The 18,429-nt window shown below is 39.6% G+C and overlaps 1 protein-coding gene across 9 annotated transcripts in view; it reads left to right on the forward strand.

The window, feature by feature from the left end:
* Nucleotides 1-18,429, forward strand: part of tns1b (tensin 1b) — a 188,047-nt gene that overhangs the window by 138,553 nt on the left and 31,065 nt on the right. For 7 of the 9 annotated variants that reach the window (XM_042494936.1, XM_042494935.1, XM_042494932.1 and 4 more), the window contains 3 exons: nucleotides 703-832; nucleotides 1,298-1,363; nucleotides 1,936-2,058. In XM_042494936.1, the coding sequence (XP_042350870.1) occupies nucleotides 703-832; nucleotides 1,298-1,363; nucleotides 1,936-2,058 (319 nt within the window). The remainder of the gene's footprint in view (nucleotides 1-702; nucleotides 833-1,297; nucleotides 1,364-1,935; nucleotides 2,059-18,429) is intronic. The other 2 variants (XM_042494933.1, XM_042494940.1) reach the window with 1 other exon arrangement.

An 18,429-nucleotide genomic window follows, 5' to 3' on the forward strand; every position in this document is an offset into this window, starting at 1 on the left:
CAATCCCACCCTCCTAAAAATCAAATTTCAGTTTTGTTTTTAGCTGATATTCCTACAATTTTTTTTTCGTCATATGGTTAATTGTATATAATTTTCTCAGTTTTTTAGTCTTTACAGCCACAGTTTGTGAGCTGCACATTGTTTGGGTTGAGAAATATTCCTCCAGTACCTGTAAATGTGAGGTCCTTGTAAAAAAGCTAACAGGTCCAGGCTGCCCATCAGGAAGCAGCAGGAGGGAGAGAGAAGATTTTCCTGTGTGGTGTTTTAGTGTCGCTTTTTAAGAGATTTGTGTTAGGAGAAACAGCGTGTGGAGAGGCCATACATTATGAGGGATATATATAAAACAGTCTTAAATGCTTTGTCTTGCTCTGAGCCAGTGTGGAGAAAAACCGAGCAGTGAATCAAGCTGGCACGTCTTTGGCTTCTGCACAAAAATCATCTCATTTTCCGTTCACTTGATATTCTGAGCCAATTGGCACTGAAGCCATATTCAGCAAGTGATTCGACTTTGCAGTTTATTTCTGCTGAAAACCTTTATTTCTTATCAGAATCAACACTTTGTATAAAACATTAAGAAATTGCAAATCTGCGATCCAGCTCTTTTAAGCCGTCCTGTTGAGCTCTGCTGGCACTATTTGATGCAAAGCTGCTTCTGTAACAGTCTTTTAATTTACTCTAAATGGGCTTTTTTTCACCTTCCAGCTCAAGTGCTACCACAAGCGCTACCGCAGCCCGTGCCGAGACGTGATATTCCGGGTGCAGTTTCACACCTGCGCTGTCCATGACCTGGGGATTGTCTTTGGGAAGGACGAGCTTGATGAGACATTTAAAGGTATGACAATTCAATTCAGTTTTTATCTATAAAACCTGTAGTCGCAAATAACAGTTTGCCTCAGAGGGCTTTACAGCATGCTACATTCGTCAGTCCTTGGACCCTCACAGCGACTAAGGAAAAACTCCCCCCAAAAAAAGCCTTAAACATGGAAAAAAACAGTAGAAACCTCAGGAAAAGCGATTGAGGAGGGATGGCTCTTCCAGGATGCACAGACGTGCAACAGATTTCATAAAAAACAATAAAATTTCAGCAGGATGAAGTCCTCAGTATGTTAGATAACTGATATTATAATTTGTGTAAAAACATCTGAACCTTGTCAATACTGAATTCAGTAGATTTGCTGTATTTTAATCTGTTTTTTTCTTCTGTCTTTTTGCTGCTGCAGTGACCCATCAAGTAATAAATTCACCATTTTTTTGTAAACCAAACCCTCATGTTCCCTTTCTTATTTCCTGTGCACAGATGACAGGTTCCCAGAATATGGAAAAGTGGAGTTTATTTTCTCTTTCGGACCAGAGAAAATACATGGTAAGAATTAATGTGTCCGGCTTTTATTGGTACACTGGAGAATTTTCCACATTTCATTGTACTTTATTGCATGTTTGCCTTTAATGGGCAGAATATAGCAGAGATTGCAGACAGGGAATGTGGAGGAAATGACATGCAACAAAAGCTGCATTTGAACCATGGAGTTGCAGTTGTATGGATTTTAGGGCTCATTTGTACTCCCTATATGTACGAAGATAGATATGTCTGTTTGCAAAAAAAAAAAAAAATGTGCACAAATACGGACAAAATGAACACAGAGTACAGACAGAAGGCTCCATAAGTGTCAGTATATTAAGCATAAATGAGCCCTTTTCCAGTATGCCAGCATACACTCTTCACCTTAATATTTCTTATATTCTTATTTTGTTGTAAACATTTATTGGTTACTCAATGAATGAAAGAAACCCCTCAAAGACCTAAATCCATTATGAATCAAATAGAGTAAACATTTTGATCTCACTGTAAGTTAAAACATTATCACATTCTGAATGTGATCTGTTTCTGTGAGTCAAAGATGTTCATGTGCTCTGCTCTGTCTCTTTGTTCTTCGGGTCAAGGTGTGGATCAGCTGGAAAATGGGCCGAGCGTCTCGGTGGACTACAACACGCAAGATCCTCTGATCCGCTGGGACTCGTACGAAAACTTCAATCAGACCTGCGAGGACACCACAGACGGTGAGTACAGCTGATTGTATTTTGCATTTCAAACTTTCTGTACTGCACCCTCACTCACCCCCTTTGTCACAGAGTTGAATCCATGAATATGAAATCATGTACACATTAAGAGCAGAGTTAGATACAGTTTTAGATGTAAAATCATAGTGATTCATCTTTCACTTGTGATTTATGAGCGGGACAGACTGGACGATGACTTTTTTTGACCTATGCCAGCCGTACTCTAAACTACTTTTCTAGAAATGTCATTTTCACAGAAAAAATTCTAATTACTGAAGAGTTTTGCTAGGGCTGTGGCACACTCCCTTCGATCCTATGGTGTATTAAACTCAGTCCGAGCTGCGCGAAGTCAGTCTTTTTCTCGTTCCTACAAAGTCAGACATGTTTGATATTATCATAAGATTTGGCTGTTTTTTTAGGGGATTCTCGGGGGGACAAGAAAAAGTCTTGTTTGTCTTGTACTGTGGGAAAGGAGGAGAAATTGGTGGAGTGAACACGACTTAGTATTTAATACAGTGTGTATCTAATCCTCTAACCAGCACTAATTTTAGTGATAAATATTCATTTTTGAAACTTCTCATTCCCACGGTCTCATTCTCTTAAAATTACACAGCTAACCTATAGGGCTGATGACAAAATCCATAATGTAAAACTTGTACACAAATACAGTTTGCTCTATAGATTATATTGATGCTGATTTGACAAGGATGCTGTCAACATATGACAGCTTTTATCTTGTGTTTCTAGAATTATTTGTGTTTTTGTGGACCTGTAAGGAATTGATCACATGTCATATTTCTTAACCCTCTGAAGCCTGGATCAACATCCGTGTTCTTCAGCTGTGTTCAGACGCCTTTGACATGCATTTAAACCTCTGAAACCTGGAAAATTGCTTTAAATATATATATATATATATATATATATATATATATATATATATATATATATGTATGGGAAAACATAATGAGCAGCTTGACATACAATGTCCTGCAAACTGAAAAAAAGTAAAAGTTGACAAGGAAATGAACTGAAAATAAGAAAAAACAAGGGAAATGACCAGCAAACTATATCTATAATTCTACTTTTTCCCCTGTCTTTCTTTTTTTTTAAAGCTTTCTCTTTTTTTTGCAATGATTTTCAGCCAATATCCTGGTATTTTTTATTTTTGATACAAATTTCTTGCAAATTTTTGGGCCATTTCATATTAAGATTCTTTACTTTTTGTCAGAGTCTTCAAGTGTGTGGCAGGCACATATGTAGTGTCTGTGCAGATCCCCCCCCCCCCCGTGTGTTGTAAAGTTAACAAGCCGTTAATGTTTACAGCCGTGTCCACTTCAGGCTAACATGCAATAATTTCCCCCCAACTTGTATTTCGAACTTATTTTGAGTAAGTAAATTATCACGTTTATGTAATTACCACTTATAAGCAAACACCTCAGTAGGAGTTAATCAGCTGCACAAGCTTTCCTCTTATCACTGAGTAGATTGTGTCTTGAGGTGTATTTTTAGTGACGTGCTCCTCGTGAACTCTGTTGAAAGGTCACTTTATGTGAATGTCATGTAAACTGTACATGTGACTTTGGAAATGCATTTTAATGTGGTTGAGAGGAAGCTGGATTTCTATTTTTAGTTCCTGTTTTTCTTTCTCACTCAAACACGCACATAAACACACGTGAACAGCATATAACCGAGTTGACCTCGCTAACAAGGCTGTTTTTGTTTTTCTACATGACATAGAGAAGAGATTCTGCCTGCATCCTAACGGAGCGTAAAGACTTTTTCATATTTTCATGTCTTTAAAAGTCCCTCGTGACAGGGTCAAAGTGAGGTCACCTTTAAGTTCAAACCGGGGTCAGAATGTTTTCTGAGACAAGACTTAGGGCCATATTTGTGTTTCCAGGTGTGAAGGCTTACAGGGATTGTTCAGATTTTCTGAACTGAGGTTGTGTGGGGTACTTATCCATAGTCTGTGTATTACAAGAATTAGTTTTCAGTCTGCATGCCTCCAATTTGGAGATGCAGAAAGGAGTCATGAAAGCTACTTCTGTGGATGGGGAGTAGCAACAAAACATATTTTAGTTGCCCAAAAAAAGGCCAATGTGAGAAATCAATAGCAGTTTAGGTATCAGTTATATTTGGAATATTTTCACTGCTGTCAGATATACCCTATTCAGAAAATCAGTGCTTTATCATCGCTGTAGTCAGGAGCTGCTGGTCTACTACTCTCTTGAAGAGTTTTTTATTTTGTGTGATTCTGTGGCCTTTGAAAGAGTTAATTTGGATAAAAGCTTCTCAAAATAAACAAATTCCCCTACTGACCGAGGTAGGAGCCGACCAGAAGCTACTGTTTCCAGTGTGCTAAAATTGCTGTTTTTATTAATGGAGTCTGGTGGCTTTGACAAGAGCATAAATGGGGAACTGAAGCTGTTAATGGCTTACCTGTCTGAAATGACTTTCTGTGGCAAAGTTAAGTGGTGGAAATATCCTCAATATACCATACACTTAAACTGAAAGAGGTTATTTTATAGTATTTTGTAGACTTAAGTATTTAAGTTGACTTTTTTTAGATGGATTTTAGATAGCAGTGAAAATGCTTAGTTTTTGTTTCAAACTCCAGCCTGCTTACCCAAACTGGGGGCGTACCAACTGAAAACTACTGTTTATCATATACTGATTATTGATAAGCACACGATACAACCCCTTTTTCAAAAAACATTGAACTATCCCTTTCAGCTTTTGATTATTTTGAGGATCATCACAGGAGAAAAGCCCAATAAATTATTTGCTTGTTTTCAGTGATGAGCCCAAATCAGCACTCCGAGGTTTTCATTTTCTCAATGGTAAATCATGTTTTGGAAGGGAGGAGAGCCACTGCTATCACTGAATTCATGTGTGGTGAAATTACGACCGCAGAGAAGCCAAAGGCCCTGTGGGACATGAGCGCCGTGTGAGACATTCCTGGGTTCAGCCACAGGCATGGACAGGGCCTTCCTGTTGAGGGAGCGGTGGTCATTCTGTGACCAAAGTGCTACTTTCTCTGCCACCCAAAAAAGGAAGCAATGCTACGCCCTCAGCGATAGCAGCGAGTCTGTTGCTTTGACTTCCAAAGTGCTGCGAATATTGGGACGGTCAAGTTGTTTTAGTGATTTACAACGGTAAAATGAGTTTCCTCCTGATGCTTGTTGTTGATGGTTTTCAAGAGAGGAATATGTAATGTTTTGTGTTACATTATTACAGGTTTCTGGTCTGATAAATTCTTTTAGATATCATTTGCTCAAGTGTATTCACTGATTCAAAAATTACATTTTCTGCATTAATTTTGCAGCCTGTTATATCAACTCATCAAGCACCAAGTTAAAGGACAAAAAAAGCTGTTGACAAGTGACTATTTTGAGGAGGGATGCTTGTTGGCTATTTAATGTTCCTGATTCTTCTTCCCCCCTCAGATTGTTTATATTGGTCTCTCAGGCAGCCAAAGGTCAAAGGTCACTTGGCTACCTTCTATCACTGCCTATAAAGTGTCTCGGCGGCAGCTTGAAATAGTCTTCTTCTAAAATAGAATAGGTCTCCTCTCATTCTGTTTCAGTGGAGGTCCAAGCCGCCTGCCTCATCTTGCCCCCTGTCATATGATGGTGATACTGTAATCAAGGCCAAATTTGACTTTAATGGCATCACACACACACACACACACATGCACACACACACATAAATATAAACACAGTGATAGCTTTAGACATGAGAAGAGAAGCATGATAAATGGAAGCAAACACACTATCAAACACTCTCATTTAGCTTCTTCAGAGTTCTCAATAAGAATTAAAACGTGTCCCATGAGAAGCCTTTTGTGTCTTTATTCAGTCACACTGATACACTCTGCATTTTAAATGGGCTTTGCTTGCAAACAGCATTTAAAGAAACAGTTAAAAATGGCTCAGAGGAACAAGAGAGCGGGTTTCCAGGAAACTGGAGTGATTCCACTGTCATTTGGCTTCACACTTGTTAGTGCTGAAAAGGCACTTAGTGGCTTTTAGAGGCGAGAGGGAAGACGGCCGAGGACGTATATCTCTGCAAGTGTTCGCTCGAAACAAAAAGCATTGTTGCTGTTGGCTTTGCAGTTTGTCAGGACGGCGGTTGCTTTTCTGAGGAAGACGCGAGGCTACTTACAACATGTTTTTTTCTTTTTTTTTACCCAGAGGGTAAAAAAAAGGCATTGCAAACAGATTCAAGTTATAGGGACAATGTTTTGTTGGAATGAACATTGGCTAACAGCTGTCTGTGTGGTTGCAGATCTGGCTGCTGTGGGTGAGTTTCAGCACAGGGATTTTTGTCGTGCCTGCACCTTGCATAAACACGACAAGAAAATATCCAAATGTCGAATTGTCGAATAAAGAATGCATCTTTCAGTGTTGTCAAAAAAGGATGCCTTTGGTCCATATGAAGGGAAATATCTCAGCCACATCTTACCCTCTGACTTTGTCTTTACATTTTTTCTGATCATATAGAATTGTAATCACCCATCTATCCTTCTGCCGCAGTCTCAGCAGTCCATGAATGTATCCAAGGCTGCAGAGTGTGTAACAAAAAGCTTCAGGGCCTGAATCATTTTATAGTTTCAGGTTCCTGAGAGGATGAATCCAAGAAGTCCTGTGTGAGTAGTTATATTAGTTTAAGGTGCATCAGATGCAAAAATTCAATTACAAAAATGTGCAATGTTCTTCCAACTCTTGAATGTAGGCCATATTTAACATGTTACACATTGTATATTTTGCATATATTCGTATTGCTATTTTTGCTTATCTTATTCATTGCTGTAACTTTGCATACATATTTATATTTGATATTTTTAACTACATTCTAGTTGATATATTGCATTGTAGCATAAGGCACGGTTTTATGTTTACAGATTTAACACTCTCAGCATATTATCCATATTATAATTTAGATATTCAAGGATTAGTACTAATTGTTTATTGCTGTATTTTTTACATGAATGTTTTTACACACTTTACACACATACTCTGCATATTATACATACTTTATTTTAAATACTTAAATATCTACACACTGGGATAATTGAATGCTCTCACTGAATTTCTATTTTATATTTTTATATTCTTTCTTATTTCTACTTGCTGTAATTCTCTATGCTGGCATCAGAGCGGTAATGAACCACAGTTTCCCCTCAGGGATGAATAAAGTATTTCTGATTTCTAAATTTCTGAAATCCCTCAAAATGGTTTCTAATACTAAAAGTCAGCAGCCACAATCCTCTAATATCCTCTCACTCTGTGATTCCAAGGTAAACTATAGATTTACCGTAAGTCATTCTTTTTTTTTTTTTACAAAGTAATATACCAGGAATGCAAACTTGTGTTTTATTGGCCAACGCAGTGCTTTGCCAGATGATGTTGGATGGCATTGAGCCATGTTTTGGTGGAGCCCTCTGTGTCGCCACTCCTGCTGGGACAATGTTGTGGCGTCAGTGAAATGAATGAGGAGGCTGTGTGTTGTTTTGTACAGTGTTAAGGCCTTTACACACACTGAGGGGCATGAGGGACAAACAACGGGAAAATGCAAAATACTCGATCACATCTAAACTATTTATACAGACGGTGATGTGAATATGCAACAGTTGCACAAGGTTGAACATTGTTGTGATTTGAAGTCTATTCCGCAAAAGGTTAGTGGTTAATGCTTTTATTCACAGTAAAAAAAGTCAGTTATATTCGAAAAAAATGATGTCCCTGCATAATACTTATATTTGTGTGAAAGCTCTCATGACAGAACAGACGGATTGAAAAAATACATAGATGTGCAAATTATTAGCAAAAGATACAGTGTATTCACACTGAGCAGAAAGCAAATTTTTATATCCCATTACCCATACGAATACAGCTGCTGGAGGATTTTTTCAATTGTTTTGAACCCAACTTAAATTACTCAGAGCATTTTGCGAAGAACTAACCCAACAAAATAACGTACACAGATCACAAATACACAATTCAATTCCACATCCAGCCATGTAGGCCTAAAGCTCCACTACCTATTTTAAACTAGATCTCAATACTGGTAGGCTGTGGCGACACACTGTCACACAAATTTCTCTTTGAATGATTGCATCATTTGTGTCAGCTGGCACAAATATGCGTCTATTTCCCGTCTTTGCATTGACTTTGTATTTATTCTCACTATTTCGATGTGAACCTAGTATCCTATCTGTAAATGTGACTGAAGAGTTTTTTAATACAAAATACATAAATTCATCAACAAAAGTGCAATCAAAGTTGTAGAGCTCTAAAGTTGCTCTTGCATTATTGGCATCAGCTGCTGGGCTACCAGCTGATGAGTCACATCCAATCATATTCGGGGAGGTTTAAGGTGGAGAGCTCAAAGTTAACAGTATAGCTTTTTGCCATGAATGACAAATTCCTCAACACAGTAAATATTTTTTAAAAGCTGATCCGATCGGTTGCCTGCATCATGCATCAGTCTAACAACCCTGCTTCATCCCAAGCAATGATAATGCAGATGCTTGAAACCAATAAACCAACTCTGTTTGAGGAGCAGATGTACGACAGTCTGGCTGCAGTGCTCTGACAGTGAGGGGTGGGTCGGATTGCTGTCAGTGGATATTGATAGCTATTTGCGGAATGAGACTCTTGTGTTTTTGTTTACCATCAGTCCCAGTGATTGACTCAGCTCGCCAACCCACGACATTTCTGGAATATTGGGATGAGAGAAAAACAGTGGGACATATATAGAAAGAAATCTGGAGAATAAAGAAAGATGGATTTCACAAAACAGATGGATAAAAAAAGAGAGAAAGAGATTTTTGCAATCACAGCTGGCAAAATTTTCTGGGCAGAAAATGTGATTTTCAGTGAATATTTTTCAGTGATTTCGGAGATTATATGTAATATATTCATATAATATACACGTAGATATATTAGCAGTAAACTGTGCTTTTGTACAGAACCTCTTTAGTAATACCTGTTTTCCGTCAAAATTACCATATGTATGTTGATGTCCTATTGCTAGTAGACAAGAGCCATGTACACAGCTCTGCAGCAGATGAATATGCTTTTCTGTGTCTTTTTTTAAATTGGTGTGTCACATTAAATGTCATGGACCGACTAGAAAACAGATCAGTAGACAGTAGAAGGCAGCATGGAGGCCAGTGAAAATGTAACAGTGGTTAGATCTTTTTCTGTATATAACATACTTATTAAGTACCTCTTTCAAACTCAGTGCAGACTAATTTAGAACAATATTTTAGCAGTGCTTGGATGAAGACATGTTTTTTTTGTGGTGTCCTATCATTGCATTCGACAATACAGGGGCTAAAATTTGGGCATTTATTCAGGCATTGTATTTTCATTGAAGCCAATGGTAGCTGTTAAATAGCCGTCACTATAAGTAATTTGCCCTGGGCCTGAATACTGACTCATAACATACAAAAGCCAGATGTTAGCAGGTGTTAGTGGGTTTTCTGTGCAGTAGAAAGGGGCTTTAGATAAATATTTGACTGTGACTGTGGGGGGAAAAAAAGCATTTGACCCAATCAGCTTTGTCATTTGATGAAAACTTTTCTAAGTTAACTTCTTAAGTGTAGTCTTGAGCAGTCTGAAACTGGTATTGAATACTTATTTACCTCTTTCTTCTAGTTCTGAGAGATCCTCTCTCTCCACTCTTGGAGTCGGAGGAGTTAAAGGCGGACTGTGAAGCTCTTTTGTGCACATACTCAGAGGAGGAGGAGTGACAGAGAATGTCAGTGTGGGCTTGAGCATGCTGCTGCTCAGAGCAGACAGACACTTTTTAAGGGTTACATGTTAACCTTGTGTCCAGCATTTCTTCGATGTCCCTTCAGCATGAGGCAGCTATGTCTTTTTCCAAGCTTTAATAGCTGTCGAAGAGCTCAGCTGCGAACCTGTGTCCAGTTTTTCCTCTGCTCTTTGTGATGCCGAAGAGAAAAGTTGTCAAAAATCTCAGCAGCTGACGTCTTTTAAAACATGTGAGTAGGATTCTCAGTACTGGAGAGTGAGTGCAGCAGAGACTTGATTTTCTCTTTATCCAGGAATGCATTTAATTACTCATTGACATCAGATTGTTTATTATCCAAACACTTGGCACCATTGTGTTTTATATGTTATGCATGGACAGTTATTCTTTGAGGTGTAATCTTTTACAAATACTATTATCCATGCTGATAAAAAGTTGGCAAATGGCTGTTCTATGATGGCTTAAAAGGATCATTCAGATTTATTACAACTTAGCTCTGATTTTGTCTACCTATCATTTCTATGAGGAATAACAGCATCATACTACCAAGTTAATCGCTGAGATCTGTAAATGTGGCGACAAGTCCAAAGGGGCAAGCATTCAGGTGATCATCCAAGTGTAAAATAAACGCAGAGGTTAGCAAAACTTATTTGGAAGAAATGCAACAAATGCAAACTATAAAATTATTCTAAAAACATCAAGTTTGCAGAAAAACTTCCTGGTCCAACTTAATTGTAGCAATGGAGTAGTGTTCCCAATACTCTGGAAATAATGATCTAATCTACAATAATAACACCAAAGTTGTTATAAATCTGTATTAACATTCAACTGTACATCAAGGGCCTCTGATAACTGTTCTGAACTGTGAAATTAATTTTTCAGACACTGTAGACAAAATGAGATGAGTCTGTTTCTGTGTAAGCTTATTTTCTGATAAGTTACTGTTTATCAAAAGTCCAATAAGCATTTCCGTGTGTCTGGAAGAGTTGGTTAAGGTGTGTGTGTGTGTGTGTGTGTGTGTGTGTGTGTGTGTGTGTGTGTGTGTGTGCGTGTGCGTGTGTGTGTGTCTTTGTGGCACTTTCTCTCCAGGAGGTCAATGCTTCCTCTTTGATCCTGCACACATTAGACAGAGGGAGATGTCTGCGTTTCCCCACAGCCATAACGTATCCAACAGAGGGGATGAGTTGACCGAGCCTACCCTGTTGGGCACAGATTGTTGTTGTGGGGCTCAAATGAGTCAAATATAAGTCTGTGTTTGTGTTGCCTGCTGAGCTGCAGATGGGGGGGGGGGGTCGAAGGTGGTTACATAATCTTGGTGGAGATGGAAGTTGATGCAACAGAATGATATCACCGCTGAGGATGTTTTGTCCCGACGGATGAGTGAGATTCAAATGGTCCGTCAGCCCAAGAGTAGTTCAAGAGCCAGGTGAGCAGTAAATTACCACAAACAACAGTGAAATATAGCCATTACTAATACTAAATGAATGCACTGTTGATATGATACAGATGCCAGTACTGAATGATCCCTGGTCATTTAGTATTTGACTTCACCTGTTTTTTTAGCTACTCTAGCTGAAAATATTTATCTAAATATTGATTTGACGTTCCCCAACTCTAATGTTGCCACGGCTCTCATGTATTTTCTGCAAAATAAGAAAGATGCTTAAACAGTGATAATAATTTAATACTAGAATTCAGGATGTCAATAGTTAACTTATAATTTGCTAACCACCGAAAATATTTCGAAATGGTTACGCATGATGGTTTATAGGTTAATTTTGTTATACAATTCAATTGCTACAATTTACTGCACTGTGCACCAAGTCTGATACGAGCTAGCTAGCCTATTGCTAATAGCGTCATCCCCACCCAACAGCATTTTGGAAACATTGTGCCCAACCTCCAGTTGCCCACCAGCACACCTCAGTGAGCCAAAGGGATTTTGCAGTCAAAATGAAGCTGCTTACTTACCAGAGTGACCTGGGCGGAGACCAGAGGGTGGACATTATATTTCAGTGACACGTTATGCCTCTAGAATGGCATTACTAGCAGATCACCAAATGAGCGATGCAGCTAACTAGATAAATTAGCTCCCACCCAACCTGGGTGGTGGGCAGGGTTAACATGCTCCCACATGTTAACCCACTGGCCAGCTGTTTGCCAGCAGAGCCAACATAAAATAAAAGTTTCAAATAAAAGATCCAAGTTTATTTCCCTTTAGAATCTTTGTTAATGTAGTAATTGAAAGGGAGTAAAAAGGAACCAAACCTGCCATATCAACAGAATAGCAATGACACAATCTATATGTTTTTTTGCTTAAAAAGTAACCAGTGAGTTAATAGGTGTTGGGCTATCAAAAGCAAAACTGACCAAAACTGACATCCCTAACTTGAATTGATCTGGAAGGGAAACTCTTTGATTGGCTCCGACCACAAGGAGGTCAGCATCTTGCTCATGGGACTTTCACCAGGACAAGACAGGATAGTATGAATCCATTCTGCAGATGTTGTTCAGATGCTGCAGCCATACTGTTCCAGATGAGTTGTGTCATGATTAAATGAAAATGCACTTATTTAACTTAAACACGTTTGTGTGAAGAATTTATTTTCAGCTCTGGACAGCAGCTGTCCACCTCTCATGATATCTGCTGCTCCGAACTTGCTCACATCAGACCTTCCTCAGCCGACTCTGACAAGCCCCTTAATGCTAACCGCTAACTTCCGCCATAAGAACATGATCTGATTGAAACATAGAGGTTGTCAAGCCGTGGAGTTTCTCCAAGAAGATGCAGAGGTGAAATGTCTGGTCCTTTGTGTTGGCAACAGGCTTCCATGCTATCAATCCCTCAGTCTAGTCCGAAGCTTTGGGCGGATTAGGCTGCTTTGACTCCAAACTTTGCACAACTCTGATTGCGTAACAGCCAAGACAGAAAAAAAAGAAAGGCCTTCTTGGAAAGACTGTATCGGACACAAAGAGAGAACAAGTGCCTTGTGTTGTGGAGTGTCCTCGTTTGGACCCAGGCCACGGGGGCACAGGGACAGGGGTCTAGGCGATAGTCACTGGTTGTGGGGCAAGTCGGAAGTGTTTGTGTGTCTCAAACAGAGACCTCTTTTACACACAGATGCTTAAAAGGTTGATTTCATCCTGGAAAATATATGGTATATTTTGGTGCTAAAGGGTGATTATTGTAAAGATATTTGCAGGACATGGCTAATCCTGGATGAGTGGGCTGTCTTATGTCCATAATGTGAGGGAATAAAGGGTGTTATATTAGGTCTTTGTGGATACAGCTTTACCCCAGCTTTTTTTTTCTTCTCCTGCAGCCACCTTTACAGAAACTTCATAGTGAAGCAAGGACATAATTAATCTTCATCACTTTCTGACAACTTTATAGTTACCTCGCAGATGAAATGATATTTAACTAGGACATTTATAAGTTTGCTTTCAGCTGTCCAATATGCGTACACACCTTTCTCAGGTTGGCTGTTGTGCATTGACAGCTCTGCATAGGCACTGGTTCCACTACTCCTTTTCCTTAAGTGTTTTGTCTTTCTTTAAAGGAATACTTTGCAGATTTTCAACCAGATTTTGTATAAATAATTATGCCAAATAATTTAAATTATGCCATTTGGCAGAGTTTTGCAGCCGTTGCCCAAACTACAGGCTGTGCTTCGTCATTGTCCTATTACCCGTCCCCCATGCCGCTGCCATCACATACTCAAAGAGCACAGATCCAATCAAACGGTAAAACAAGACAATGCTGATCAAGTATAAATCAGGATTATATTACTGCCCTGACTATTTTGTGAAAGTTTGAAAGAGTTTGTGAAAATGAAACGGGCAATACTGCTTCCTGCACAGTGAAAACAGCGGAAAAAATTGAGATCAAACAGCAAAACTAAGCAGCATGAATCAAATATAAACCAAGATTTTGTTCCTGAGTTGCATATTTCTTGACTCAGATGTTTTCAGAAACATGTTTTAGCTTAACATTTAACTGTAATATGAGATCTAGCCGGCCGTCATTGGCGCACCGCATTCTTATAGTTGTATAGTTTTTTTTACCTCATTAGCAAAGGCATCCTTTTTCTCAGTTTTCTCTAGTCATGTACCACCAAATTAAAAAAAAAAAGCGTCTTTCTACCGATAGACAGACCTTTTCTATTTATGTGAAATATGTTTTTAAGTGCTTTTGCTCAGAATCAAGTAAAAGCAAGGATGGGAAACCAAGAAGGACGACAAAGACCAAGAGATTTACTTTCTTTATCAGGCACCACTGTCTTGTTAGGGGTGTGTCATTGGCCCAGGGCATCCTTCTGCACGGGTCACTCAGCGTACTGAATAGACCCCTCCTTAGCCAAGGGGTGGATGGACACAGGAAATTAACTTTACGAGGATAAAGAGACTAAGTTTTCAGCATAATGCTTTTATTTTGGCTCCATTGGGAATGCTGGCCTCTCCTACTTAGTTATTATCTTTCTTTTTAAGAAGCACTCTATTCATGGACCAGCCATTCCTGGTCTTTGTCATAACACTCTACAAGAAACACTGTTTGAACAGGCAGTGTTATACAAGCCATTACACTGCCGGTAACATACTGTCCAAGTCCATTTTTTTTTCAATTGTTCCCCTTCATTAGTTGGTTTAGGGTTCATTTCGATTCATGTTTTTCTACCAAAACATTAACAGGTTTATTTCTATTGCAGCCACCGCACTAGCCATCACTATTTCTAGTCGAAGGCAACATAGGCTTGTTTTGTGAGTGATAATTAAAAGGCAAGCCCCTCATACGTGGGAGCGGCCACGCAGCCTAGTGACTTCTACTGGTTGTTCGGGGCACTTGCGAGTGTTACGCCATCCTGGTCATCTTTTCGGTTCTTGCTGGCAGGTGCAAAGAACTGGCTGGTGGCACAATGTGTAGGCCAAGAGAGGGAATTTAAGGACGAGGGAATTGACTCATCCAGATTGAGGAGAAAATATCAGGGAAATGAGGAAAGAAAGAGGCTTTGTGCTGTCCTTGTTTGCCCTTACTTGTGAGCTGAAGTCATTAGAAACATATCTTTTTCAAACTGATACCACCAGAGGCCAGATTGGGATAGACTGGGACAAGCTACCCTCATGCTCTCTGTCTGTCCTACATTTTAAAGTGAAGAATTTGGAACACTGGAAAAATTCTACATCCCAATAATCATGATGTTTTCATGGCCTGAAAGTACACAAAAGATTCTTGACATTTTAACCCAGTGTAAAGAATTATATCAGGAAGTTTCTGGTTTAGGAGCGAATTTGTGTCTGAAGCATTTACCACAATGATGATTGGCCCAAGCGCTGGCGAGAGTTGCTTTGACCAGGATCTGCATATGCTATCAAGGTTTTGGGCAAAATGAAGACAGCTCTGTCTTTGTAGTCTCTCCAGACCGTAGCTAGCAAGATTTAGCCCATCAAAGCGTCTCCTCACCTCTGGAGCGAGATAGCTACAGCCAGCTCATCACAAGCTCTCCTCATTTGGACCTCAAGATTTTCCCTACGCAACCCTGCTGCTAACGAACGCTGATGACTTTTCCTGAGACACTGCCTCATCCAGAGTGAAACATAATGCTCTGCATGGATGAACTGTCTGGCTGATATATAGCACATGGTGTGTGCATTTGTGTGTGTGTGTGTGTGTGTGTGTTTGTGTGTGTGTGTGTGTGTGTGTCTATGCATTTGTGTTTGTTTTCTGCAGTATTTGTGCTAAATATAGTATGGACCTCTGTCCAACACTGGCTACAGGTCACTGCTGGCAGGGTACAGTTAATGTTGCTTCAAGACGCTTGGATATGTGAGATATTATTCTAGAGAGTGTCTTGTGTTTAACTTTAGAGCATAATTTGCTGAATAGTCTACCTACAGCCATACCATAAGGGCAGTGAAGGTGAACAGAATATCAATATCAATCCTCCCTCTGTTCCAAACAACTCTCCATTACCTTGGCCTTTGTTTTCCCAATCCTTGCGAGCTTGCACTCACACATTGATTCGCAGTAATCTTTGATGTATATTTAATGAGCTGCAGGGCAAGTGTTCATTAAGCTAGAACGAGTTCCTGTGCTTACTTTTGACTAAGCACTTTGGGACTATTGATGTTGGCAATAACTAAACCGTATTTAAATGTACATGTCCTGCTGTGCTTATCAACCAATGTATTGGGAGTACCCATCCAAATTCAAATTCTTGCAATAACACCATTAGCATCATTTAACTGATTATTATTTTACTTTGACATAAATACTGCAAATCTCCCATTTGAATGGCAGGCACCAAGTCTTCTTACAATCAGTAAGCCACCTAAAGGGCAACTATTGCATTACCTTATATTATCTGGGGCCATATTCACAAATATTCTGATACTACTCTTAGAGAACTAATAATTTAGCCTTAAAATGAGCCCTAGCTTGGGGGTGAATTAGGAAAATTCTCATGGCAACTCTGAGCAAGGATGGGACAGAAACTTTTATCTTAGTGACGAGGAGTGGTTGACCCTGTTGCCAGGAATGAAACTGTCTTTTAACAGATGTGATTGGTTGTCACAGACATGCACTTTTGTGAGCCTGCAAGGTGTGGACACGCAGTGGAGATGAAATGAACTGCTTCACCATGTGAGACTATAAAAACGCTTTTTGTGTGATCACACTGCTGCACCTAACATTTGTCCAGTTGGAAAATATTTTAGTGTTGCAATAACTTTATTTCTGGCATTCTTTCGTTATTGTGTTGGTTGGGAGATGTGAGGGCATCTCTAATGAGAGCGACCACAAACATTATCGCTGCTGCATCTAATCTGTAGCATTTAATTAACTCACTGTCATCTAGCGTTTGGAGAATATTTCTTCTACCTCTTTCTCCTCTTAAGGCTCATTAAAGTCCTCCTTCCTGCTCTTTTAGGGGTCAGATGCCTCTTCTATCTTTACCCGGATCTTAACTTTAGGGGAAATTCTTAGAAAATGTCATAATTCGAAGACTTTTCCTAGAATTTTGTCATTACAAGCAGCTCTTTGTACCAGGAAGCTTTGTGAATACAGCTCTAGGTCTCTGTTGTTTTAATTCTTCTGATTTAATCTTGTCTGATCTTCACAAATCAAATGAATACAGGCCAGAAGATGTAATAGCCTCTTGTGTAGATCATTTGCAAGGCCACGGTATTACTTTAATAGCTATCCTTGAGCCCTGTCATACAGTACAGACATTCTTTGTTGTCAAATCAATAGTTCAGCCATTAACTTAGACCAAATATGGCACCAGGCTATACTTACGTACTGTTAGACTGTCACACACAGCTACTGAAGCTCTTAATTCTTTCAGGCTTCTTGAATGTATATACACTTAAGAGTTTTATTCTTGTCGAGCTATTAGTGCTTGCAGCAGTTGAGCCCTGAGGGGTTGTTCTCAGAAAATGTTTCATCATTGCTTTCCATTAATGCCACACTTGTGGCTCAGACATGGATCCTGAACTGCTTTGGAATGCCCACACACACACATACATACGTGCAGGGTGGCACATGGTTTGTTTGTCCATGTAAGTTAGAGGGGAAACATGCTCTTTCCGCTGTAAAGGGGATCTATTGCCACAGGGTTCAGAGCTCAAAGTTTAGAGATCAAGAGGTCACAGAGTAGCACCATATGGCTTGCAGAATCTCAAAATATCTGCCAGCACCGTCCACCTACAACATTGTATTTTGTGGAGCTCAGTGTTGATGTGCAATGTTGTACATCTGAAGTTTAAAAAAAAAAAAATCTGTTACTGTCCAGACTTGTGTGAGGGTAAAACAGTTTGCCTCATGCTACATTTTACGATCATGATGTGCTTGTTTTGTTTAAACTTGCTCTTACTTTCTGAAGCATTTTGTAAAAAAAACCAAAGTGTTTAATGCAGAGAATGTCGCGGCACAACCAATTGGTCATTTCAGACTGGTCACACATGGTTCACTCTCCCCTGCTGTTGTATAATTAGTTAGGGCGATGGGGTCTGGATCGCAGACATTCTCCTGTGACTAATGTGCTTGGGATCACAGAGCAAGTATTTACCTCCTGGGGAGTATATAAAAACACGCCAATGTGGGCTCACACAGTGTGAGATATCGCGCATACATATGCCCTTTCTTATCACATGAAGGAACACCGTCAAGGGTTATTTGTAGAGGCTTACGTGGGCTCATTTCAACCAAATGAAAACAGCAGCAGACATAGCAGCACACACAGAAGCAGTCTCAACATAAATAGTCTGCCTGGCGTAAAAAGTGACGGATTAGATTTCCTGTAGTACAAATGGGGATCCTGTGCATCGCCCATCAGTCACGTCGTCTCTTAAAGTGAAGACACGAGCTAGTTTAAGAGGGCCGACTGAATCGGGCTTTCATTTGATGTAAGAGCTGGACCGTAGCACCACAGCTGGCCTCATCACAGTCATTACCATCATCATCATCACTGAAAGAACAGAGTGTGAGGCCAGGGGAAGGATGTGGGGGCAGAGAGAGAGAGGGGGGAAAAGAAAGAGCTTGAGGAGAAAAGAGAGTTGGTGTGACAATCTGTGAGTATAATGAGGGAAAGCAGTATC

The sequence above is a fragment of the Plectropomus leopardus genome, chromosome 10 (assembly GCF_008729295.1).
Source record: "Plectropomus leopardus isolate mb chromosome 10, YSFRI_Pleo_2.0, whole genome shotgun sequence".
Taxonomy (NCBI): domain Eukaryota; kingdom Metazoa; phylum Chordata; class Actinopteri; order Perciformes; family Serranidae; genus Plectropomus; species Plectropomus leopardus.